This window comes from Phyllopteryx taeniolatus, chromosome 17 (genome assembly GCF_024500385.1).
Source record: "Phyllopteryx taeniolatus isolate TA_2022b chromosome 17, UOR_Ptae_1.2, whole genome shotgun sequence".
NCBI lineage: Eukaryota > Metazoa > Chordata > Actinopteri > Syngnathiformes > Syngnathidae > Phyllopteryx > Phyllopteryx taeniolatus.
This window is the reverse complement of record NC_084518.1, coordinates 1,938,533-1,963,689: the sequence shown is the minus strand read 5'-3', so window position 1 is coordinate 1,963,689 and position 25,157 is coordinate 1,938,533. Positions and strand designations below refer to the sequence as shown.

Here is a 25,157-nt window from a genome sequence, read left to right as displayed (position 1 = left end):
GGAAAAAAACAATACCGCGCAATTTTAGCTGATTTTCCTTTCAACTTGATTACAGGCCCGTTCAGAAAACATGAACACAAACCCTATTTAAAGAGTGTATAATGGTGAACCAGATTCTCTATTCCCGTTTAATCCAGCTCAGTGACAAAGACCAAACATTTTAGAAGATTTGCTTTATTGTTACAATTTACAAAACAGTAAATATCTGCATTGTAAAAGGCAAAAATAGAGTCCCTCATCGTTTAATGACTGAAATTATTATCGCATCTGAGAATGGCCACAGCAGGTGCATTCATGCCTCCAACACAAAATCAAATCCGATTTCACATGTTTGAACAATTCATTTATTTTTGCAGTTGTTCTTTGCAGGTGTCCAGAACTGCATTGCGTTGGTCTGGCAGGTGTGTTTTTTTTTTATATTTTGCTGACTTTATTTAGCTTCACTAGAGTGGTGAAATACAGCAGCTGTCAGTATGATCCCTTGCAATTCGCCAGTACTTTTGCTTGAATTCATGCTGTGCAAGAGAGAAAAATCCTATTATGGTGGCACAAGCAAATTGCCAACCCCCCACAACCAACTCACCTGCAAATGAACTTCCAGATTAAATGTAAAGGATATTTGTATTAATATTTGTATTTGGGAGTTATATTGCTATTTTTTATATAGAATAAAACAAAAACAAAGCTGTTAATTTTACTGAAACTTTCCTAATGATAGAAATTGATCGTTTTGCAGCGGTCTGAACAAGCTGACGCTCGACCAATAGCAGCGAGGCTCACTGAACAATACGCGAACCGACTGTTTTCATTGGCTACCGGCTAAGAAGAGGCGCGCTGGATTTCCGGTTGGTGAGGAACGTAATACCACTTTGATTGGATTCATTTGAGTGATTACCGTCTGACATTCAATTTCCAGCTTCGTAATAACTGTTGTTCTCAGGTGTCAAATAACTTTGCGGATGTAAAAAAAAAAAAAAAAAAAAAAAAAAAAAAAAAAAAAAAAAAAAAAAAAAAGGAATATCTTTTGGTTAGTGTGCAAATTATAACGTGCAATGTGTGAGTCGACATACGAGGGACTGAATTATAAACTCAGTCGGGGACCATAGCGCCGAATGTGCCGTTTCATTTGGCTAGCGTTACTAAGAATTACGATTTGGTGAGGTGTCCGTGAAGCAAGCTCGCGCGGAGTGATGGCGGCCGGTGCGCATGCGCGTCCGTTGGCCATGATGTTTCTCTCGGCTGTGTTTAGAGTGGAAGGGGAGGAGAGCTCGCCGTCGCCGCCCGGCATGAAGGACAACCCGGTCCACTAGAGAAGTAGGTGTCACATGATGATGATGATGATGGACTTCCTGCTGAGCGGAGCGGCGGCGTGCGGCGCGTGCCTGGTGACCAACCCGCTGGAGGTGGTCAAGACTCGCATGCAGCTGCAAGGAGAGCTCAAGAGCCGGGGCAGCTATCGGGTTTATTACCGTAATGTCTTCCACGCGTTCTACACCATCGCCAAAGTGGACGGCGTGGCCGGCTTGCAGAAAGGCCTCGTGCCCGGACTGTGGTATCAGTTTTGTATGAACGGAGTCCGGCTGGGCTCGTACGCCGTCATCGAGTCCTCGGGCTACATCCACACGGATGGAAGGGTCAGCGGACCCAAGACCGTCGCAGCTGGAGCGGCGGCGGGTGTGGCGGGAGCTGTGATGGGCAGCCCCGTCTATTTGGTCAGTAGCGTCCTCATCCTCATCCTCAGGCTCTTCAAATATTCAATTATGTACTCGAGATCGTACCTGACTTTACAGGGAACACCCGCCTTCATATTCACAGATTCACCTATTTGCGGTTTACCCTCCCTCTCTGCAACGCTCCGAGACGCCACCAGATGGCGCCAAATCCCTGGTTAATAGGAAAGTAGTAATAGGCCTCTTCAGCGTGCCGTCACGTGGGCCTCTGGGTGTCGTTTGACCAATTCATTTCATTTCAGCACTGAAATTGATTTTAAAAAACATCTTAATTCAGACAGTTAACGTGATCATTGCGGGACTGGCTAATTCAGGGAAAAGTTCCTCCCGGAAACACGTTTTCGCTGCCGGAATCCGTTTTTTCACACGGACATTCATTGCAGACGGGTGCAGTGTTGCGCCAATGATACATTTTGCCAAAAACGACAAAGGAGTGTCTGGAAGTGATTTTAAGACGCTGTTAGTGTATGTGCAATATTGATATAACATGATAAGCATGCGTGAGCTCAATGGCAGTTGGCCTTTTTTTTTTTTTCCCCCTAAAATGGCAATCGATTGTAAAAAGCTTCGGTAGTGACAACCCACCAAGGAAGTAGTACATCGAAGTAGTACATCTCGACTGAGAGACATCTTTGTATGTCGAGGCAGAGCTAAATATAGCCTGGGTTGTTAGTGGGAGTTCCTTCGCTGTATGTGCACACACATGCCCACCTTCAAATCATCGGCATTTATTTTTAAGGGTAATGTAAGATGAGTTTGAAATGATATTGAAGTATTTTGGGGGTGATAATTTGTGGTGTATTTACGTCTTAAACTATCAATCCAGGAAATTGTATCTATTTTTCCTGTGCGACAGGTAAAGACTCATTTGCAGAGTCAGTCTTCTGCCTCCATTGCGGTGGGACACCAGCACAAACACCAGGTACCACACATACTGGAGATTATATGCAATGTTTCCTAACCTTTATGGAGCCAAAAATGTCGTGGTACGCCACCAAACCAAAAAATGTAACAAAAGGTTTGCTCTAATGTCAAATATGGGCCTCAGCTCCATAAAGGTTGGGAAACCCACCGGGGAATAATGAAATTCGTCCGGAATCTCAATATGTGTCCCGACGTTTCCGTTCCTCCTCCAAAAGGGAATGTCCCAGGCGCTGGCGGCCATTTATAAGGAACACGGCATTCGAGGACTGTGGAGGGGCGCTAGCGCCGCCATACCGAGGGTCAGCGTGGGCTCAGCGTCTCAACTCTCCACCTTCTCCTCAGCCAAAGAGCTGGTGCTTGATCTTCAGGTAGGAACACGTGACGGCCACTTGCCGGCCAGTTTTGGCTTTTCAAATATCTGTTGGTGTGCAAGTGTCAAATCGTTTGCAGTCGACAGGCGTTCAGTGGAAGCGGTTATTGTAACGGGGACAAAGCTGCAGGGCAGTGCAACCTTCTGGAACAGAAATGTGAAGCCTCTCAGTGTCCTCCCCGACCCCCCCCCCCCCCAGGCTGAAAACACAGAGCTTACATAACTGCGACGGCAAGAGTTTCCAGGCCGCAAATTTAACGGCTTCTCAAAACAACATGAGTGACAATGACACGAGCGTCGTTAGACCACTTCCCCTTTCCCCCCTCCCTCATGGAACTGGTCAAACTAGTCAGAGCTGTCTGTCCTCTTCCTCACAGAAACACACCCTTTTCTTTCTATTAATTAACCACACTGCTTTTGTTATATTTCTTTTGAATATAGCAAGAACGGCTCACTCAAGCTGTTGGGTCAAAGGTCAAATAGTTTGGATGGTGCTGCGGGTTTCCACCTCCCGTCCAACTAAACCGTTGAAGACAGGGAAAACGTGTCAATGGGTGTGAGTGGGCATAGATACTAATAATAGAAGTACAGTATTCACTGCGCTAGCGAGTTGCATAGCAATGCCTACAACACAGGTGTCAAACTCAAGGCCCGCGGGCCAGATCCGGTACTCCCAACGGCCTTTTGTATGGCCCACAAACGAACACGGTGGAGCTCAACTTCTGGCTCACAGACATGATGCCTAGCCGAATTTTTCATTTTATTTTTTTTCGCTGACAAAGAAACGCAACTCCCAACAGCATTTGAAAAGTTTCTCCCATGCTCTTCAGATAGAGCCAAAGCAATTACAAATTATTATTATTAGTCTCTATAGCATAATAATTCACACTGTTCAAACTTTTAGTTTTGCACTTCTCTGCATTCTTCATTTCTTTTTAAAAAAAAAAAAGGACAAACAATTGCACTTTCCTAAAAAGAAAAGATTTAAGTTGTTTCATTTGGAACGTGTTCCGGTTTATACAAAACATAAGCAGTTTGTTTTTCATTTTATTCCCTTACTGCACCCAACGCGATCCAAACCTGACCTAAAATGTAACGTATGCACCAAACCGTATTTTGTGTTTGTACTGTTACACCCGTGGCGAATAAAACCAACACCTGGGCGGTGACCCCAAACTACGACGTTTCCTACGACGAAATAAAAACATTTCACACCCCTGGTCGACATAGTTCAGGTCTTTTTTTCCTGGACTCTGTTAGAATGTAACGTTTTTTTTCTTGTCTTTCTTTCTTTCTTTCTTTCATCCTCCTCAGGTGTTTGCAAAGGACAGCTGGTTGGTGGCGCTGAGCGCCGGCATGATCAGCAGCGTGGCGGTGGTGCTGGCCATGACGCCTTTCGACGTGGTGAGCACGCGGCTCTACAACCAGCCGGTGGATCAGCGGGGCAAGGTGAGCGCTCGCCGGCCGCGGGAATGCATGAATGAATCATTACCGAAGACGGGCATGTGTTTACTTGGTTTGAGTAAAAGCCAGGTTCCTGCTAAGGTTAGGAGGTTGTTTTTTGTTTTTTTTAATCCATAGAGACATTTGTCAATATGTACCTGCATTTAACTGACAGTTGCAAATACATTAATAACAGAAAAAAAGCATTACACTTTCATATACAATATAATGATCAAATTTGTATCCAAGTTAAAAGTTCCTTTTTCATCCTTTTAGGGGCTGCTTTACAAAGGCTTTACCGACTGCTTTTCTAAGACCCTGAAAAGGGAGGGCCTAACGGGACTCTACAAAGGTTTGGGAGCGTCTTATTTCCGGATTGGTCCTCACACCATTCTTTCCTTGTTCTTTTGGGATGAACTGCGCAAATTGTACCAGCCGTTCAGATAACACCGGGAAGTTGGAAATGGTGATTCGTGATGCTGCGAGCCACAGGTTTCAAGGAATTCTCATTAAATGAGTAAATTATATTATGAGGTTAAAGAAAAACCAGGGCGTGTTTTTCTTTCTCTTGAGAGGAAGGTTAATATTTAAAAAGAACCACAGTCGCGTGAAAAATGTTGCACACTTTTATGTACAATGCTCAGCCCCTTGACCGCATCAAATGTGGCTCACGACTGTTCAAGTTGAGTGGATGGCCATACTAGTGGCGTGCTACCTCCAACATTACATATCATTCTATGCCAACCGAGCAAAGCCTGCAAAAAAAAAAAAAAGAATCCCACTGGTTCCAACTACGTCTCCAGAGATTTCATATTTGTGAAAATCATTTTGAACTCCCGTTTCATGGACATAGTGCCATCATGAACTGCTTTATCATCGGCAAATTGTTAAAAGGTTTTTATTTTTTTTTACTGTAAAATACATGACTAATGTTCACAACAAAGGCTTGACCTATTTGCTACACCAGTATCAGTACTTTTATACATTGATAATACTGTGCATCCTTTTGTGTTCTGGAAGCCTTTTTCTTTGGGTGACTTAGTAATGTACCGTACAATTTACGTGTGGAATTAGCATTCATGTAGCTAGATTTCAAACACACCTTTCCAGACATTACTGAATAATGAAACATTAAGGAAATTCCTGTTATGCTGTTGCTTAGCCTTTTTATTAAAATTTTTTTGAAATCAAATCAGATTAGCAACTGTGAAGTTAGTGTAGTGTTGGCTTTAAGCACATTTGCCTTCTAACTGTACTACTAAATAGCTGTTACATGCAGCAACATGTCAATTGAATGTGATGCCAACTCCTCTGTCTAGATTGGGGAAACTACTATTTGTGGACAGGGGTCAAGAAACGCAAATAAATCATCTTTTGACCTGATACTCTCATGAATGTTTAGCTTTTTTCCCCACCTGCTACAAAAATACACACATTTTAAAAAATGAGCACTTTTATGCACGAAGGGTCAGGACAAAGAACTCACTACTGTATGTATTACACAAAAGACGTCTGTAAGTCACAGTTCATATATGAGCTCCGTATTTTTTATCAACCCAAACTGAAAACTTACAAGGGTTTCCCATTCATGTAGCTAGATTTCAAACACACCTTTCCAGACATTACTGAATAATGAAACATTAAGGAAATTCCTGTTATGCTGTTGCTTAGCCTTTTTATTAAAAATTTTTTGAAATCAAATCAGATTAGCAACTGTGAAGTTAGTGTAGTGTTGGCTTTAAGCACATTTGCCTTCTAACTGTACTACTAAATAGCTGTTACATGCAGCAACATGTCAATTGAATGTGATGCCAACTCCTCTGTCTAGATTAAAATACACACATTTTAAAAAATTAGCACTTTTATGCACGAAGGGTCAGGACAAAGAACTCACTACTGTATGTATTACACAAAAGACGTCTGTAAGTCACAGTTCATATATGAGCTCCGTATTGTTTATCAACCCAAACTGAAAACTTACAAGGGTTTCCCAGAAGTCAGGTTTTCTTTATCGGCTGGCGCACAAAATACATTTAAAATTTTTTGTACTTAAATGTGAACGTCCACATACATGACTATCTCCACTTCTTCTACATGGACAAAGTTTGGAAATTTGTCTCATCGTAAACCTCATACGGCAGAACAGTGACCTAGAGGTTGGCGTGTCTGCCGCACAGTTCTGAGGTTTTGGGCTCAGCTCTCAGCTGTGCTTGTGTGGGCTTTCTCCGGGTTCTTCAGGACTCAATCTGGTTTTCTCTGTCCTCCATCTTGGCTCAGTCTTCTTTTTTTGGACTAGTTTTGTTGCTCCCATAGCAGAGGACCTGAGCCAGCAAGATGCAGCTGAAGCAGGCTGACACGAGGTAGCTGGCGGTTGCAAGAGACTTGCCTGTGTCCTACAAAAACAAAAGTTCAATTCGCTTAATTAGTGGCAGCCAGAGATGATAAGTGCAAAAAGATGTTTTCATCCTGTGGACATGCCTGCAGCGAAACAAAGGTGAGGCCCAGGGAGGCTGCGCTAGACAGCAAAACAGACGTGGAGGACAGCTGACCCGTGTGGCCCTTTTTGAAGTTACTTCCTGCCTGCAGAGCCTGGAAACAGCCAATTAAGTACGCCACTTTTCATTATACATTTCGCACTACTCGAATAAGTTGACTTTCTTAATGAAACTTCTCATGCCGTTCATTACCTTGCTTGCAATTATTGCTGCCAAACTGGAAGACTGCATTGCCGAGATGACTTGCGCAGGCGCATGTGATCCCAGGAGGACTATTAAACCACCGTAAGCCAACACAAACAGAATTCCTGTCACATAAACAAAAACAACCCCCCCCCCCCCCCCAAAAAAAGGGTGAGAGGGTCTGACGTCGAGGTTAAAAATGGTCAAGTAATCTGGCTACAAGTAAGCACTGCCACAAGGTGGCGCTCGTGCTTTGTTGTCTGTTAGCTCGGCCCAGCTGATTCCCAAACTTTTCACAACCGCCACAAAATATTTACTTCCACCGTCAGGGCCAACATTAAATTATAGTTGCATAATGGGCCCAAGCTGTCATCAAAAACGAGGCACAGGTTTTATTCCGAGAAAAATGTAAGCCATTGTAACATTATGCACAGTTTGAACATTAACACAGCACTTAAATATAGGAAATTAAAAAAGAACTGTACGTAAATAGCGATTAAATGAAAGACTTGTACGAAAAAGTTACAAATGTTTCCTATATAAATGGTAGATAAAAGGGAATGTATTTTACTTAAATGTTAAACACAACTGAACTGTACTTAACAATTGTCCTGCACCATTAGAACGTTGAATTCAGCGATTCTTTGCGCGACGCTTTGAGAATCACCGCTTTTGGCGACAATTACTTGCCTTCGAAGACACTCCACTCCAGTGTCGTCATTTGTCACAAAGTCAAAGTGTTGACTGATGTGATTGGTTTACATGTCTTTTCGAATACCCAGGACATAGATTTACACACGCAGGACTCAGGAGGTGTTTCTGCTCACCTCTAACGGTGTCTCCCCGATAATGCAGGATGAGGAAGACAATCGTCGTCGTCTGGATGCTCAAGAAAAGCCTTTCACCCCAGGCGCTGTTGTAAAAGGGATGCAAAATGACAAACCGTCAGGTCGGAGCAGCGTTCTGTAAACATGAACAAACTTGTCAGTAGGTGAAACATCTTTTTTTGTTGTTCCGGATAATTACACAGTATGTACTGCTTAAGCTGCAGGCTACTACTACTAGCAAATACCGCAGCACACTTCTGCAGGAAGCTAAGAGTCACACGGCCGGAAGGTCAAACTCGAGAAGCTTGGACAAACTGCCACAATCATAAACAAGCGCTTTATCATCAATTCTGATTTTCCTGAGAAAAACAATGCTCATTCACCGTTTAATATTTATGATTGTGTTTTTTTGTTGTTGTTTTCAGTGGTGTAGAACTCTACTGCATAATACTATAAGGGCTGTTTCTAATATTTTGATAATTTTTTTTAATTACATCAGAGGGCCAACATTACGGTTAATTCCAGCAAATAAAAGTGCTAGTCTTACGTATTGACTGATAGACCAATTTTGGTGTAATTATATCATCCTATATGCATCACTTGCTGGTTAATGACTTACAAAAGTGGGAAGTTGCGGGCCACGGCCAATAGGACGGGTCCAGACGAGGCGTAAAGTTGCAGCAGGACGGAAGCTGGACACAAGCCCTCCGCATTTCGTCTCCAGAGAATCCGCAGCAGCTGCAGGAGCTGAGCTGCAGGCACAATGCAGACAGGCGTCACGCTAACCTGGCGGTGGCAGGCGGTGGTGAACTCAAATACGAGACGTCGGTGGGTTCGGGGCAAGTTGAAACATTCCGAAGCAAAATCCCAATTCACCACTGTTTGGTCAGCAAAAAAGAAAATGATGATTCTCATGACTTAACATTTATTGTGTGCGTATAACAGGATTCATTACTGGTAGAATCTCAACATAATGGACTGTAAAGTGTACAGTATACATATTTGTTTTATCTTTGGCCCCGGGCGGGGCATATACTAAAACAAACTGTGTTGTTTGCCTGCATTGCACTACTTACCTTTTACACTGCGTGGCAAAGCAAGGGAAGAAGAAATGTGCTCTCAACTGTCACTTGGTTGCTTTCCACCGATTGCTCCACTTTCTGCTCTGTGCCAAGGTCATCTAAGTTCCGATTGCTCTTGTTTGGGTTCTATTCTCGTGGGATACGCAAAAGGGCTGCTGGCCAAACCCTAATCCTAAAAGAATCCTTGACGTCCTTCTCTCTTATCCGTTTTCTTTAATACATCTAAAAATAGTATATAATTGCTTGGCATAGCTTCACGTAGACGGATGGACCCTTGACCCCGAAAGCGAAAGAAAACAGATGGATGGATACTGTATGTACTGTATAGCTGTGACCTTTGCTGGCCAGAAGCTGACCTTGACTATGGCAGTTCAGTTTCTTGTCCTTCACCTAATATGTTCTGTGTGGGAACCCAAATACGCACGCATTTTGAACAGAAGTCGAAGGTCATTTGTGGCATGCTTCCGGAGGCCGGGTAAAATAACGCACAGGGCCCGGATCTGGCTCGTGGGCCTTGAGTTTGACACCCGTGCTTTAAGGCAATAATGACATGTCGATAACCCCGCTACACTTTGTATCACTGAGCGACCTAAAAACAGCAAATTCAAACTTTAAAAAAAAAAAAAAAAAAAAATGTGTAAAGTATGTATCCTAAGGTGGGAAAGGTGCGTTTGTGCGGCGAAGTTTAGTGGGAATGATGACTTTCACGCCTTTGAAGCAGCATCACGTGACGTGTAAATCAGCTCGTCTGCTGCACAATCAATCAATCAATCAACACTGATCGCATCATTGGCTATAGCACTGGTGTCCAACTCGAGGCCCGGGGGCCAGATCCGGCCCGACACTTGATTTTATGCGGCCCGCAAAGGCAAATCATGTGTGTCAACTTCCATGATTCTTGTTCAAATCTGCAGCGAAATTTCAAATAGTCATATATCATAAATGATCATGTTAAGATACTGCAAGCATTTTTGTGTTACCAAACATGAACAATAGTTGAAAAACCCATTACCCTTGATTTCTGATTCCAAAACTAGTTCATAAATTTCGTGTGTAAATATGATGAGGCGAAAGATTTTTAGATTTTCATGGTTTCGCAGTCATAATGGCCCTCTGAGGGAAATCGTAAGTACAATATGGCCCGCGACAAAAATGGTCTATAGTCTTACCAAAAACTATGTCCAAAAGAATCCACCATCCGATGATTTTGTTGAGGAATAAAGTCAAACATGGCACTGGAAATAAAAATAAAAGATACAAAGCACTCGTAAAAGCAAAGCACAAACTGCACTTGAACGCCCCTCCTCCAAGTATGAAAGTATTTATGCACACTTGGCAACTTGTGGGCCCCATCAGGCGCTCGAATGTGTTGACAGTTGGCCTCACCGTGCAAGTTGAAGTTGACGAAAAGCTGCGCGTAACATTTCTCCGGCATGAAATGGGTGACGAAGAAGTTTTGGATGGGAGATGAGGACATGTTGACTCTGCTGCACGCAAGGCAAATCGTGAATCCTCAACTCTGTGGTCCAAAGGTTCCCTCAAGTGGAGCCTGCTGCCCCCAGGCTGAGAAGAAGAAGTTGCACCTTCTCTTCTTTTTTTTTAAGTTCATCTCATCTTCCATTAATAATCACTTAGACAAACTTTAAATGGTGATACCATCAAAAAAAACCAAGTGCGTTCCCAATTTACCTCTCTGCTGTACTTTTGTAAGAAGAAAAGTCTACCAAAAGGTGCATCTGCCGTCTGTGGCAAAGCTAATGATAATTAAATGATCCTCCTCCTCAATGATTATTTGCCGTCTTATCTATGATTGATTAATGTTAAACTGATCATCTTATTAGGAATGACGGCTATCTCCCTTCCATGGGAACAGTGACTCAAAATGTCGTTAAGAAGTTAAATATTAACTCCATATTGACACAGATTGTGTTATTCATGTACTATAAAGACAAAGAAAAATGTTTACGAAAAATGAATGTGGTTACAATAGATATGATGGCCTGACATAAAATGGAATTCTCTTTCACTTCAAATTCCGCAACATTTTGCAGCTCCGTAATCGAATAGTTCCTGCCGGAGATGCTTGCCTCACAACAGACAAAGCACGTCGTTGTTCCTTCATTCTTCCATTGCTATTGCCGTGCATATCGCATACCATTGACGTACACCATTAAACAGCAGGCTCTCACTTCTGTCATTCAATTTTGCATTTTGTCCTGTTTTTTCAGCCAGATCGCAGGGAATGGTGGCGAGTAGATGAGAATGTTTCCACAGTCGCAGTCATGATTGTTTTTGTCTTTGTTTATGAGAGGCGACTGAAGGAGGAAAATGACAAGCGTGCGGAATAGGGGCAGGGGGGTGTCATTTGTTCTGAGGTGAAGCATTCGACTTCTGAACAAGTTTGGGTGGATCCCGTGGCTTTTATAAAAGTAGGAAAAGCTGCGATAGAGCGGGGGTAAGTAAGTCGCAAGCACGACTGAAACGGCAAACTTAGTTCACGTTGAGTAATTGACCCAAATGTCTGACCCCATTTTCAAATGTATTACAGTACTGTGTTTGTGTGTGTGTTACAGTGTTAGACCACAAAACACCTACTTTTTAAAAATCAAGAAATGTACTTCCCCCAGCAGTGAGTTGCTAGGAGACCAAACTTGTTTTGCTGTGTTTTCTCTGACATTCCGACCCATACAGTATACATTTGATGCACTCCCCAAATGCACAAACACATTTGATTCCCATTTTAGCACAGCGGCTGCCAAATGTGAATCTGCGGTCACAATATCCACGAGCACAATCAACAGAATTGATGTCTGTTGTTCTCACCACAATGCTTTGGTGCCACTATGATATGATGATATGACACAATGACTAACTCGCCTGAACTTCCTCTCGACCTATTGGCATGTTGTACAATGAGTCCCATTGACTTCTGCTTGCCTATCCCAGATTTTGTTTGTCCGTGGTATCTGCTTGTCATTCCACCTCACCACACCCTAACATCACGCACAGAGTGCACGTACAAGCACGCATGCTTTTGCTGCGTTAGGGTCAGTGTCCTCAACAGAGAGGGTTGAAATAGGAAGGAGCCGCCAAAACGTCCTGAGCAGGAATTCTCTTCATTTTTTTTTTTTTTTTCTCCACCCCCCCCCCCAACAGCAGCAATTTTTCTTTGACAAGATGTGCACTGGGACATGTTCGCGTTGCATTGCTGTGACTTTGTACCCTTTAGCACTCATATCCATCATCTGTAACATAGTGTTGTTCTTTCCCAATGGGGAAATCAAGTATGCAGAAGATGGCCATATTACTGAAGAGGTGAAATATATGGGAGGACTCATCGGCGGGGGAGCAATGGTGAGTTGTCTGCAACATGTCTCGGGAAGGTGCGACTACCGGCTACTGCACATTCCTTAGTTTTTGCGTGCGCCTTTCCAAAAATGTGAAGTGAAAGCTGAAACATTGATTATCATGTTCCATTTTGATTACATTGTAAGAAGATATTAAATACAATATAATTCATTTGTAACTATTCATGTTTGTTATTAGGGTTTTGGTTTGGCGTAGTGTCAAACTGCATTGTATCCTCCTGAGAGGTGTTGCAAATGTTTTAGTTACTGCTTATCCATATTTCCACAGAGGGACCAATTACGTATCGCTCATTGTTAACGTTGTTAAATTATGACTTATTACTCATTTTTGTGTCAATCCCTCTCAGGTGTTGCTGCCAGCACTTTACATCCACTTGACTGGAAAACAAGGGTGCTGTGGAAATCGCTGTGGGGTGAGCGAGTCCCATTATTCCACTCAACATGAACTAGTCACTGCATTTTGTCCGTTGACCTGTTATCATGAATTATAGAGTTATGTCAATTCTGTCAGGTGTAAAGAAATATGGCTTCAAAATAATGTTGCTTGTATGCATTGTTGGATAGTCGACAGGGTATTTACATCCGGATCTGATACGCAAATTGTACGACAGCACCTTTTGTTTGAATTGAAACCATTTTTCATGAGCAAAATGTTTTCTTGTCCATGTGTGTCCTACTACGTTGATTATTCAAACGATAAGTAGAACTGAACATCGAGCCTCCGTTTCAGAATTGTGTTTTGCCCGTGAATCAGAATCAGAATCATCTTTATTTGCCAAGTATGTCCAAAACACACAAGGAATTTGTCTCCGGTAGTTGGAGCCGCTCTAGTACAACAGACAGTCAATTTACAGAACACTTTGGAGACATAAAGACATTGACAAAAAACAACAACAAACAACAATTGTGCAAAAAGATGCAGAGTCCTCAGTTCGAATGGCTAATAACGCAATAGTCCGGTGCAATGACCATTGTGCAAAGGGCACTGAGACTTCAAGGAGTGTATGCGGTTTAAAGTGACGAGTACTGCGATAATCTGGGACAATGGTTGTGCAAATGTTACAGATACTCCTCAATCAGTGTGCAAATGGAGCAGATGCTACTCTGGCATGAGTGGCCACTATATGCAAATAGTGCAGCACGGCGAGACAACTACAGTGAGTGCACGAGTAATACATAATACAGAAATGTGACAACGAACTCAAGTCAAAAAATTGCCAGCTTGTTGTAATGGAATTGTAAGTTAGCTGTTCAAGAAGTTGATTGCAAGAGGGAAGAAGCTGTTGGAATGTCTACTAGTTCTAGTTTGCATTGATCGGTAGCGCCTACCTGAGGGAAGGAGCTGGAAGAGCTGGTGACCAGGGTGGGGAGGGTCCGAGAGGATTTTGCACGCCCTTGTCTTAGTTCTGGCAGCGTGCAAGTCCTCAAGGGTGGGTAGGGGGGTACCGACAATCCTTTCAGCAGTTTTGATTGTCCGTTGCAGTCGGAGTTTGTCCTTTTTTGTAGCAGCACCAAACCAGACTGTGATGGAAGAACACAGGACTGATTCGATGACCGCTGTGTAGAACTGTCTCAGCAGCTCCGGTGGCAGGCCATGCTTTCTCAGAAGCCGCAGGAAGTACATCCTCTGCTGGGCCTTTTTGAGGACGGAGTTGATGTTGGTCGCCCACTTCAGGTCCTGGGAGATTGTAATTCCCAGGAACTTGAAGGTCTCGACGGTTGACACAAGGCAGCTGGACAGCGTGAGGGGCAGCTGTGGCGAAGGATGCCTCCTGAAGTCCACGATCATCTCTACAGTCTTGAGCGTGTTCAGCTCCAGGTTGTGTCGGCCGCACCACAGCTCCAGCCGCTCCGCTTCCTGTCGATATGCAGACTCGTCACCGTCCTTGATGAGGCCGATGACAGTGGTGTCATCTGCAAACTTCAGGAGTTTGACAGTCGGGTTCGCTGAGGTGCAGTCGTTCGTGTAGAGAGAGAAGAGCAGCGGAGAGAGGACACAACCTTGGGGCGCCCCAGTGCTGATGCTGCGTGTGGATGAGGTGGCCTCCCCCAGCCTGACCTGCTGTGTCCTGCCCGTCAGAAAGCTGTAGATCCACTGGCAGATGGCAGGTGAGACGCTGAGCTGGAGAAGCTTGGATGAAAGGAGATCAGGGATGATGGTGTTGAACGCTGAGCTGAAGTCCACGAACAGGATCCTCGCGTAGGTCCCTGCACTGTCGAGGTGTTCTAGGATGAAGTGCAGTCCCATGTTGACTGCATCATCCGCAGATCTGTTCGCTTGGTAGGCAAACTGCAGGGGGTCCAGCAGGGGACCTGTGACACTCTTGAGGTGGTCCAGCACAAGACGTTCAAAGGACTTCATGACCACAGATGTCAAAGCGACAGGCCTGTAGTCATTCAGACCCGAGATTGCAGGTTTCTTGGGGACTGGGATGATGGTGGAGCGTTTGAAGCAGGATGGAACTTCGCACATTTCCAGTGATCTGTTGAAGATCTGAGTGAAGACTGGCGCGAGCTGATCCGCGCAGACTTTGAGGCAGGATGGAGACACGTGGTCCGGGCCTGCCGCTTTGTTAATCTTTTGTTGTTTGAAGATGCGTCTCACATCCTGTTCATGGATGGTTAACGCAGAGGTCAGAGGTGTGATTGTGGTCGCGGGTGCGGCCGGGTTGGTGTGTGGTGTGAAACTGTCCTTTTCAAATCTGCAGTAGAAGGTATTCAAGTCGTTGGCTAGTGTGCTATTGTTCTCAGCTTGGGGGGATCGTCGCTTGTAATTAGTCAGCGACTGGAATGCATGCCAGACTGATTTAGAGTCGTTTGTGCTAAACTGTTTTTCCAACTTTGCTGTATAGATCCTCTTTGCAATGTTAATTTCTTTAGTCAGCTGGTTTCTAGCTCGATTATACAGGGCCCTGTCCCCGCTCTGATATGCGTCCTCCTTAGCTTGGCGAAGCTGCTTAAGTTTAGCAGTGAACCACGGCTTATTGTTGTTGAATGTGCGAAATGATTTTGTTGGAACACAGACCTCTTCACAGAAACTGATATAGGATGTGACAGTGTCCGTATACTCATCCAGGCTGCCAGCTGAATTTTCAAAGACACTCCAGTCTGTGCAGTCTAAGCAGCTTTGAAGTTCCATCTTGGCTTCATTTGTCCACTTTTTGACTGTTTTCACTGTAGGCTTCGCACATTTAAGTTCTTGCCTGTACGTCGGTATTAAGTGAATTAAGCAGTGATCAGACGAGCCCAAGGCTGCACGAGGTATAGCACGGTATGCGTTTTTTACCGTGGTGTAGCAGTGGTCTAAAGTATTATTTTCCCTGGTAGGACAGTCGATGTGCTGCTTGTATTTAGGGAGTTCGTGGTTGAGTTTAGCTTTGTTAAAGACTACATTTGTGCTACCATTTTGTTTTCTTCACAAAGAAAAGTTTAAATATATGTATATCATGCTTCGACCCGTTTTGCAGAATGCGGAAGTAGCTTGCGGAAGTAGCTTGCGCAAATACTGGATTTGTTCTGGTTCGAGGTGGACCCGACATGCAAACCAGAGTGCCGTTGATTGGTGAAAAACAGCAATTGTGACGCTGATGCCGAAAATCAATCAATAGATGAACCTTTACCAGAGTGAAGGAAGCGTAAGGTGGGAAAAAGAAATACTGGAATCTGCTCTATGATCCCGAAGGTGAAACCTCCTCTGCGAAACTCAGTGGAGCTAAAGTAAATCTCGTGGTTTGGGCTCACGTGGCTTCTTCTGGGACAACCTCGTTGATCTTCATTGACGTAACACTTGATTACAACCAGCAAATTCACTCTCGAGTCTACAGAAACCAAGTGAAAGAAAAAAAAAAAGCAACAAGATCCAGCAAGATAATGACCCAAAACAACAAAGGAGTGGATTGAGGCAAAGAAGTGGAAGGTTTTACAAGTCGGGTTGCAGAGACGCCGGCAAGCATTTTACCTGCTGAAGAGGAGACTGAAGGGAGCAGCTCCTGAAAGCAAACGGCAACATGACCGAAAAATGTCAAACTTTGCCCGTGTCAATGGGTCGCGGGCTCGATGCAGCGAATGAAAGCAAACGATTTTCATCTCTTAAATTCAAGTGTTCCAATGAGTTTGCTAAAAAAAAAAAATTATAAAAAGTGGTTTGTTATAAATAATGCTTCTAATCTTTTAAATTGGGTCTCAGATTCAGATGTAAATACTTGAAAAATAAGAGCTGCAATCTTCATCTCTTGTCTCAGCTTGATTTTTTTTATTTATTTGGACTGTTTCAATACTTTTGGAGGATTGTGGCAAACTGAGAGCTCGTGACTGGGTGAAACAAATGCAGGCGAGAATGGCAAGAATGTGCGAGGGCTAAACAGATTTGGGACGTCATCCATCAATAGCTGCGACAGCGACGTTTTGTCCACCTCGGACTCCGTACGACATCTTCCTGAACTCGGTTTCCGTTTTCACCTCTGCAGATGTTCTTATCAATCGCATTTGCTGCGGTGGGAGTGACCGGCGCGTTGTACAGTTTGAGCGTGGCCGCGCTCGCTTTGAAGAATGGCCCCCTTTGTAAAGCCGTCGTGATATGGGGCACGCCTTTTAAAGACAGGTAACTTTCTGGTGAACTTTAATTTTATGGGTGGAAATCACATGATTTATGACATTTTATCTTGAGCTTTCTTCTTGTGATAAAAAAAAAACAATCAAATTTTAAATTCAACAGTCATGTCGACATACTGTAGTCAAAAGATTGCTCCACAGTAATTAAATATTTATTATTTTAATATTCCTATTTATAAAAAAAATAATAATAATAATAAAAAATAAACATTTGTAAAAATGTGCATTTTTGCCTATGTGTCCAGACTTTAGGGACACCCTGTATATAATTATAACATTGCCAAAAATAGCAAATCTAATGATGTCCTAAGAGTTTGGGACTTTTTCAATCCAGCCATCCATTTATTTTCTATAGTGCTTGTCGTCATTGGAGTCACCAGTGTGGCAGAATACACCCTGGACGGGTCACTATGCGCAAATATGCTCTCTATAGACAAACAAGCATTTAGCACTATGGACAATTTAGTCTTGAGTGAACCTAACTTGCACGTTGTGGGAATGCGGGAGGAAGCGGAGCGGAGGGAGACGATGCAAACTCCACCAAGGAAGGCCAAAGCCGAGATTCGAACCCAGAACTGCGAGGCAGACGCACCACTATAAAAAAAACACAACCTCTCCTTTGTGCCCAGTGACCCGAGTTACCTGACTGACGACACGTGGTGGGGGACATGCACAGAGCCGAAGAAAATTGTTCAGTTCAACATTGGCTTGTTTGGCACCCTGTTGGCCTGTAGCTGCCTGCAAGCGGTTCTGTGTGCCATCCAGATGATCAACGGCCTCTTCGGCTGCCTGTGCGGAACCTGCGGCGGCAAAAGCGTCATCTGAATCCCGACGCGGACAGGTTGGAATGCGACACTCGCAGATGACCTTGACCTTAGTATGCCAAATGTGTTGCGTAATGTCCTTTGCTTCGCAGCTGCAGTGTGGCGACGTGTGAGCTGCCGAGCGACCCCTGCTGCCGCGTTACGTGCGCTTTAAACCGTTTCAAATTCACACATTTGTCTTACGTACATTTCACTAAATGTCTTGCTGAATTTACACGTATCGGAAAAACTTAGGGATAGCTGGTTCTCCGATAAAATTGTAAGATGAATCCAAAATTCCCTATAATCTTCTAAAAATCAAGTATAACGTTCAATGCCTCACATTCATTATAAGAACGTTGAATACATGCTATACACTCAGCATTATATTTCCCATAACTGCAATATGAATTATACTTTACAGTACAAATCTGTTGATGCTAAAATGAAACACAGGAAAAATAAGATGATTCAGTGAAAACTTTAATCTGGATTTTAGAACTACAATGTCAAGGTTGTTAAATATACCACGATGTTTAGAGTTCAATGGTTGGCGTTTTCTTAATAAAACACATTTCTATTACCATGGATATGACTGAGATTATTGGTGAACTGCAAAACAGTGGAACAACCCTGCACAGGGAGTGCAAATCACACATTAGCAGACCTAAAAATATATATATACACACACACACTCAAGTAAAGGCAAAATGGGGAGATTAAAAAGGCAAATAATTAGTTATCAGAATTGGCTGTTTGAATCAGTTTAAATGAATTTGCTTTGTCAGAACACACCCAGTTATTGAAATTCAAGACATCAGCCAGTCAGTTTGGAAATACTCAAAAAGCAGAAAAATTGAAAAACTAGGATATACCACAATTTTTAAAAACATGTGAATCATACATTTTATTTCGAAATACTAAAAAGTTAGATAAACTCAGGAGTGGCGTTATTAGACCAGTGAACACAATTGGTCTGTTTCAAGGCTCTAAAATAGTCGTGCATTCAAAAGTAGTTTTCTTTTTTCTACTTGATGTGCCCGCACAACATTAGAGGCTCGGAAAAAAAACTTCAAATCCGAGATATTTTTGTGCATTTCCCCACACTGAGGTAGGCAACAACGGAATGTGGACAATTCCACATAGAATAGCTGTCTCTCAGAAATACCGGAGGCTACTAACAATTGTTAGCTCTAAAAATGCATCACCATCACTTCAAATATGTTTAATGGAAATGGAGATGGACTTGAGCAAAAGCCAACAAAACAATCACGAGCATCCTCACATGAGCATCAATGGGAGTGTGGGTGAGCTTTTGTGGCCCGAATGCATCCAGACCGCTGCCCCTTCCTCGCTTGTGTAAAAACGGGCAATTCAGCTGTCAAACTGCTTCATCATGACCTTGCGGCTGGCCTCGTAGCCCAGGAAAAGTGCTCCGTTAGCGGGAAAGGTGCGCACCATGGTGGGAGTGAGACCGGAGTAGAGCGCTCGGATACCTGCAAGCAAGAAATCAAACAAAGATGGAAAAAACATCTATACAATTACAAAAAGACTTGATTAGATGGGTTAGGGTTAGATTCGCTACCTTCGGTGCGCGCAATGATCATAAAGGTTTTGAAAAAGCCGCCCTGTTTGGCCGTCATGGACATGACCTGGATCCGAGACTTGACGCAGTCCATGGGGTAGACCACCAGCCACAGACACGCCCCTCCGAAACCTCCGCTGAAAACAATCGGAGCCACGCCTACGCCGCATACCAAGTAAGACACAAACAGCTCAGCAACTGCAGACGATTTCCCAGAACGCATTGCGGCGCCGGCGCCGCGCTCACCTATGTCGTCTTTTTCACACTTCATGTATTCTGCGAAGGCGCTGCGGCACAGCTCGTAGGCGCCGAAGAAGCAGAAGTAGCCGGGGACCTCTCTGGCGACGGTTGTGGTCAGGCCCTGGAAGAAGCCCTGCGGACCGTCGTTCTTCATGATGGACTTGACCACAGACCACACCGAGCTTCAGGGAGAGGGACACGCCGGTAGGGATCAGAAAACCCGTTTCTAGCACGCGTAGTCGAGTTGACTCGACCACTGTTACCGTTTGGACCACGAGACCCGAATGTCGCTTGTGTTTTCTGCTCCGTGTGTTTTTAAACAACCGCATACCTTTGCGTCTGCTAGCCAAATGCTAACACATAACGCGGAAACACTACAGGCGGGCTAACGAATAGCCTTTCTGTGGCGGTGTTTTAACGCTCGAAGCGGCGAACATTTGAACAGAAACGGTGGAGCAGCACATGTAGACAGACAATACAAAAATGGCAGATAACGTGTTCTATCTTCTTGGTGTCAATAGAAGACACATTTTGGTCTGTAGTCTTCGTCACACAGAATAATTCTTTATTGTCGTCTTATCATCTAGTGTCCTGTATTGCGCTGTAGTGTAGTGCTTGCTGGATTTTTAGGCTCAATTAAAGCTAGAAAACATGTTCCAACCACTTACTTCTGACTCCTCGCAATCTTGCCCGTGGCCTCCATTTCGTACATGGCTTGCAGACGACACTTGACCAGCTCGGTGGGGCAGAGAACCAGCGAAGAGAAGACGGACGCCACTGAGCCGGCACACGCTTTCTGCATGTCACTAATGGGCAAAGGAGGCGCGCGCACGCACACAGATCTTGCATGTGTGCTCCCGGCTAAAGACGGACAAGTTCAAGGTTCACGTCCTCCTACCTCAGCACGGCATCGGAGTGCAGTCCCGCCGTGAAGCGGATGACCTGCTGGCAGAAGCCGTAGCTCATGAAGAGCACGGAGTTCTCGGCGACGTTGGCCATCAGAGCCGGCGACGTTCCCTGGTAGAGGCCCCGAATACCGACTTGTTTGTAGGTAGACGTGATGCAGTGGACGAAGCCCCTGTAGAGTGTGGGGAAGGTCTGCATCTTGACCTTGGCGGTGTCCAGAGGTTGTCCACTGAAGACACACGCAGCGCCCCCTAGGGGGAGACAATGTGACACTGCGCTCACTTGCGGGCCTTAGAAACTCTTAGCCTGAACGAACGTGCTTATTACGTCTTTCTTTTGTTCAATCACACTTACGATACAGTCCAACTCGTCGTAGTGGTAGGGGTAAAGCCCATCGCCCGAATAATTCATTACTGACATTTACTTTTGTCCCTTATTACTTTTAAGACTCAGAGAAGGGCAACAAGAGAGCCGAGTACACAGCAGCGGCAAATGAGCCGGAAAAAAAAAAAAAGAGAGCCAGACAGATGTCTACGGCCATTTGGCCGCACTTTCAAATCTTATCGATGTTTGCTCACTTTAACATGCGAGTGAGCACACGGTTTAAAACTGAAAAGTCTGCACTCAGAACACAAAACGGACGTACTGTACTGTGTGATTTGTTTTTAGAATTTGAGGGGGGAAGCGAGTCGGGTTACCGATAGCTCCAGCAGAAAGGTCGATGACAGCCTGAACCGCAGCATGAGGTGCCATTGTGTCCGAAATTGTCAGAAGAGCTTCTTTTCCTGTCAGCCACCTGAAAAGCACATTCAAGATAATACAGACGCAGCTCAAGCAATTTGAAAATGTCTTTGATTTCAGTCGTTCCGTTGACACGTTGAAACTCCTGTTATACAGTTTAGATTCGCGACACGCAAGAGTGAATGAAATATTTTTAACAATGCTGATGATTATAATTTCTAGCTAACAAACCATCTCAAGAAATGTGAATATTGCATGTGAAATCAAAATCACTTTTTTGGAATTCTTCAAATTTGAGTTGAATATTTATTAGAAGAGCATTTTTTCCATCGTTTCCCTCAACAGCCTCACTGACACTTTTTCAGTCCCAATCATTTCAGTTGTCCTTTGTTTGGTGAGCAGAACTGCTTTCGCTTTCACTATTGATCATTGAGGTCATTTGGGTTCACTGAATTGTAGTTGTTTGAGAAACCGTTTGTTTGGGGGTTTTTTTCCCCCCCTTTCTGAGCGACATTTTCCACCATCACGGCAAGGGATAGGTCTCATCAGCATGGTTCATTAAGAAAGCTTAAATAAACCCATCCATCCATCCATTTTCTGAGCCGCTTGTCCTCACTAGGGTCGCGGGCGTGCTGGAGCCTATCCCAGCTGTCATCGGGCAGGAGGCGGGGTACACCCTGAACTGGTTGCCAGCCAATCGCAGGGCACATCGAAACAAACAACCATTCGCACTCACAGTCATGCCTACGGGCAATTTAGAGTCTCCAATTAATGCATGTTTTTGGGATGTGGGAGGAAACCGGAGTGCCCGGAGAAAACCCACGCAGGCACGGGGAGAACATGCAAACTCCACACAGGCGGGGACGGGGATTGAACCCCGCACCTCAGAACTGTGAGGCTGACGCTCTAACCAGTCGGCCACCGTGCCGCCCTTAAATAAACCTTTTCATTAAATTAGCCAATGAAACATAGTGGCATTCTTATTTTTATTTGATTTTTTTTACTGATTGTCAAGCAGACGCAATTTGTTGGCAATATGTTTTTTTGTATGAGGTGTATCAGAAAAGTTCTAGGACTGGTCTCACAAGCCACACAGAGTATCTCAAAGGGCAAACTCCAAGTTTCGTCCTCGGGCGTGGGCCAGACGGCAACGAGATTCCACTTCGTTCAGTGCGCGAGAGACAGAGCGACAGCTGCGGAGCATCCCAGAAGAATCAGAGAAGGCTGGGAAAGGGCGTTAGACCCCAGTGGGGGGAAACTTGCAGTTTTGTAGCTCGGCTTTTAAAATGTATCCTTTAGGAGAGCAGCCCTGTAAGCTTTGTGACACAACTCATGTTAATGATCATACTGTAAAATGTCCTGTTCAAGATGAAGCATCTCCTATGCAAACCAAATGTATTTTTTTTTTTTCCTCCAACATGCATCGGTGTACGACGCAAGCGTTGCTATTGTAAGGTGACAAGCTACCAATGAAGGTTGCCGGCGCAGTCGACACTGCGCATTCGTTTAACGTGGCAACAGCGAAGTTTACCACCTGTACTACTTTGTACTTCGTTGGCTTGCAGAAACCAGTAAGAAAGTTTTCTTTCGTAGGCCGTTGGGAGACGCAATTAGCGAGCCAAAACGGAGGAAAGTGATTTTTTGGGGGGCTTGGTTTTGTTTTTTTTGTTTTTGTTTTCTGCGATTACACGGTAACGAAATCACTGGAGAGAAAAAAAAAGCGATGCCGTAATCAATGTTAATATATAAAAGAAGCATTTCCCTACCTTCGATGGAGCGCTTCCACTCCGCGGCTGAAGTTCACCCGGCGAGTGGCCGCCGCCGCCGCTGCCGCTGCTGCTAACTCCACTTGCTAGCGTGCAGCATGCTAGCGCACGCATGATTAGCGCAGACGGGATCTCGTTGGCGACATTTTCGAGTCAAAGGAAGAAGAAATTGGCCGATGATGATGACGACGCCGCTGCTGCTTCATCACAATAATAAGCCACGATGTTGCGTCATAGCTTCGTAGGCAATTTCAAACTGAGGTCCCACTCTGCTCCATCTTCCAGGTACTAAACTGTGAGCCGTTCAGGATTAGAATGGACTTTTATTAGATGGGCGTTCGTATTTCGTGACGTCGTATTCAATCAAACTAATATGGAGATGGATTTCTCATTAATTTTGTTTACGTTACATTTAAAAAAATAAAAATAAAAAAAAGCAGTATAAGTAAGCTTTGCGTGAAAGTCATGAACGCGACAACTTCCGGTTAAATGTCTCTTAGGTGATACACATTTTTAGAACTCCCTCTACTGTTTATTTTGTGAACTGTTTGACAGTACCACCTTGTGCTGACCTTTGAAGAAGAAGAATCGCCTTTATTGTCATGAACATGCATGCATGCACACGAAATGTGTTCTCTGCATTTTAGCCATCACAGTGAACGCGCACATTTGTTAGTGGAACACACTGGAGCAGGGGGCAGCTGAAGCGCCAGGGGAGCATTTCGGGTTATCGGTGTCTTGCTCAAAGACGCCACAGCCGTGAGTCAACCTAAGCCCCCCACGGTCGCAGGCGATGATCTTAACCATTGGGCCAGATAGCCAGTAGTGTGTTGCATTCACTTAAAAAATAACTCCCTTTTCAGAGTAATTTCCAGTATTTATACTGACTCATATTTTTTTTTCACATTTTTTCTCTTTTTAACAAATATTTTTTCTCTATTTTTCAGATGTTTCTTTGTTTTTTTGGACTAATCTTTTTCTGTAATTTTTTGAATAATTTAATGTTTTTTTTTTCCTGACTTATCGAGACACTTGGAACTCCCGTGAGAACCTCACAATACTCCCCCCCCCCCAACCCCTCCCAACAACGCAATAATAATGGCCTTCAATTATCTGCGGATTTTCACAATTTACAGTCTTGCCCCAATGCAATACGAAATTCCTTATAAATATCTTAAGTGTTTTGTGATGATAAATGTTTGCGTTATGTCCTATGATAATTGTGGGGGAGGGGGGTGGAGCCTGTCAAATGCAGTATAATTTGTGCAATCTGATAGCGTTGTCTGAGAATTCACACACGCCACGTCAGTCAGAGCAAAGAGAGGATCAAAGTTCAACTGTACACTTATTTCCCATCAAATGTGCAAACACAGCATTGGGCTGCAATGGTCAAGAGTACAACAAGTACCACATTACAAACAAACCCGAGCAGTGTTCCTGGGGTCAATTTGCAGGTGTCATGTGACTATAAATATCGATGTAGCAGATGGATTAGTTAATGGTGTGTGGACAACAGTTGTATTAATCGCCGTACGATTTCATCTACTTGAAAGTTGGAAGGACTGCCGCTTGTACTTTTAAGCACTTTTAACAAACATGCTCCACCTGAATCACAGTATGGCTGCACGGGTAACAAAAGAACCATGTTATAAATTCATGATCATTTCACAAAGTAGCCATGTTCACGGTTAAGCAATTATTTAATGTCAGCCGGACTGCGCCATTTACATTCATCTGCCCTGATATTCTGCAATACTGGTGCAATGCATTTTGACACTTAGCAGGAAACAACTTTTTTTTTTTAACCCAACGGCCAATAAGAGATCAATTTGAAACTTCAGGGAACAATTTATTTATTACTTTATGAGAGGCTGCTGCTGACTCTGGGAACTCCCAGCACTTTTTGTTTGAACTTAAAACAAGCATAAGTGAAAGATTTGAGTTGTATTGAAATGTTGGAAAACTGAATTTACTGTCGAAAACTTTCGGGAGCTATTTGCAGTTTTTGTTGAAGTTTTCATTGAACTTTATAAAAACATGCTGCTGAGCCTGTGAGCTCGCTGCTTAAGGGCATTTAAAAAAG

General features: G+C 43.9%; 4 protein-coding genes and 1 long non-coding RNA gene across 6 annotated transcripts; 2 read left to right on the top strand and 3 right to left on the bottom strand.

The window, feature by feature from the left end:
* Nucleotides 1-1,028: 1,028 nt before the first annotated feature.
* slc25a35 (solute carrier family 25 member 35) lies at nt 1,029-5,850 on the top strand. Its single transcript, XM_061751034.1, has 5 exons — nt 1,029-1,712; nt 2,587-2,652; nt 2,870-3,022; nt 4,339-4,473; nt 4,744-5,850. Exons 1-5 carry the CDS (start codon nt 1,326-1,328, stop codon nt 4,912-4,914), a joined length of 912 nt encoding a protein of 303 aa, XP_061607018.1. The 5' UTR covers nt 1,029-1,325; the 3' UTR covers nt 4,915-5,850.
* A 150-nt stretch (nt 5,851-6,000) lies between these two features.
* On the bottom strand, nt 6,001-10,577 carry LOC133466886 (mannose-P-dolichol utilization defect 1 protein-like). Of its 2 annotated transcripts, XM_061751036.1 has the most exons (7): nt 10,441-10,577; nt 10,224-10,289; nt 8,592-8,724; nt 7,973-8,058; nt 7,155-7,270; nt 6,946-7,056; nt 6,001-6,860 (listed from the first exon to the last, which is right to left on the bottom strand). In XM_061751036.1, the coding sequence occupies exons 1-7, from the start codon at nt 10,529-10,531 to the stop codon at nt 6,741-6,743; spliced, it is 723 nt and encodes a 240-aa protein (XP_061607020.1). In that variant the 5' UTR covers nt 10,532-10,577; the 3' UTR covers nt 6,001-6,740. The 2 variants fall into 2 exon arrangements, with proteins under 2 accessions (XP_061607020.1, XP_061607021.1); XM_061751037.1 differs by lacking the exon at nt 10,224-10,289 and having other exon boundaries at nt 10,441-10,546.
* A 1,445-nt stretch (nt 10,578-12,022) lies between these two features.
* tm4sf21a (transmembrane 4 L six family member 21a) lies at nt 12,023-18,424 on the top strand. Its single transcript, XM_061751038.1, has 5 exons — nt 12,023-12,408; nt 12,770-12,835; nt 16,889-17,022; nt 17,663-17,874; nt 17,950-18,424. Exons 1-4 carry the CDS (start codon nt 12,232-12,234, stop codon nt 17,856-17,858), a joined length of 573 nt encoding a protein of 190 aa, XP_061607022.1. The 5' UTR covers nt 12,023-12,231; the 3' UTR covers nt 17,859-17,874; nt 17,950-18,424.
* LOC133466889 (uncharacterized) lies at nt 16,160-16,881 on the bottom strand. Its single transcript, XR_009785065.1, has 2 exons — nt 16,381-16,881; nt 16,160-16,240 (listed from the first exon to the last, which is right to left on the bottom strand). It is a non-coding gene; the product is annotated as an uncharacterized LOC133466889 (long non-coding RNA).
* On the bottom strand, nt 18,299-23,408 carry slc25a15b (solute carrier family 25 member 15b). The gene is made up of 7 exons (XM_061751035.1): nt 23,075-23,408; nt 21,266-21,363; nt 20,560-20,818; nt 20,330-20,467; nt 19,668-19,843; nt 19,422-19,580; nt 18,299-19,332 (listed from the first exon to the last, which is right to left on the bottom strand). Exons 2-7 carry the CDS (start codon nt 21,318-21,320, stop codon nt 19,211-19,213), a joined length of 909 nt encoding a protein of 302 aa, XP_061607019.1. The 5' UTR covers nt 21,321-21,363; nt 23,075-23,408; the 3' UTR covers nt 18,299-19,210.
* Nucleotides 23,409-25,157: the final 1,749 nt, after the last annotated feature.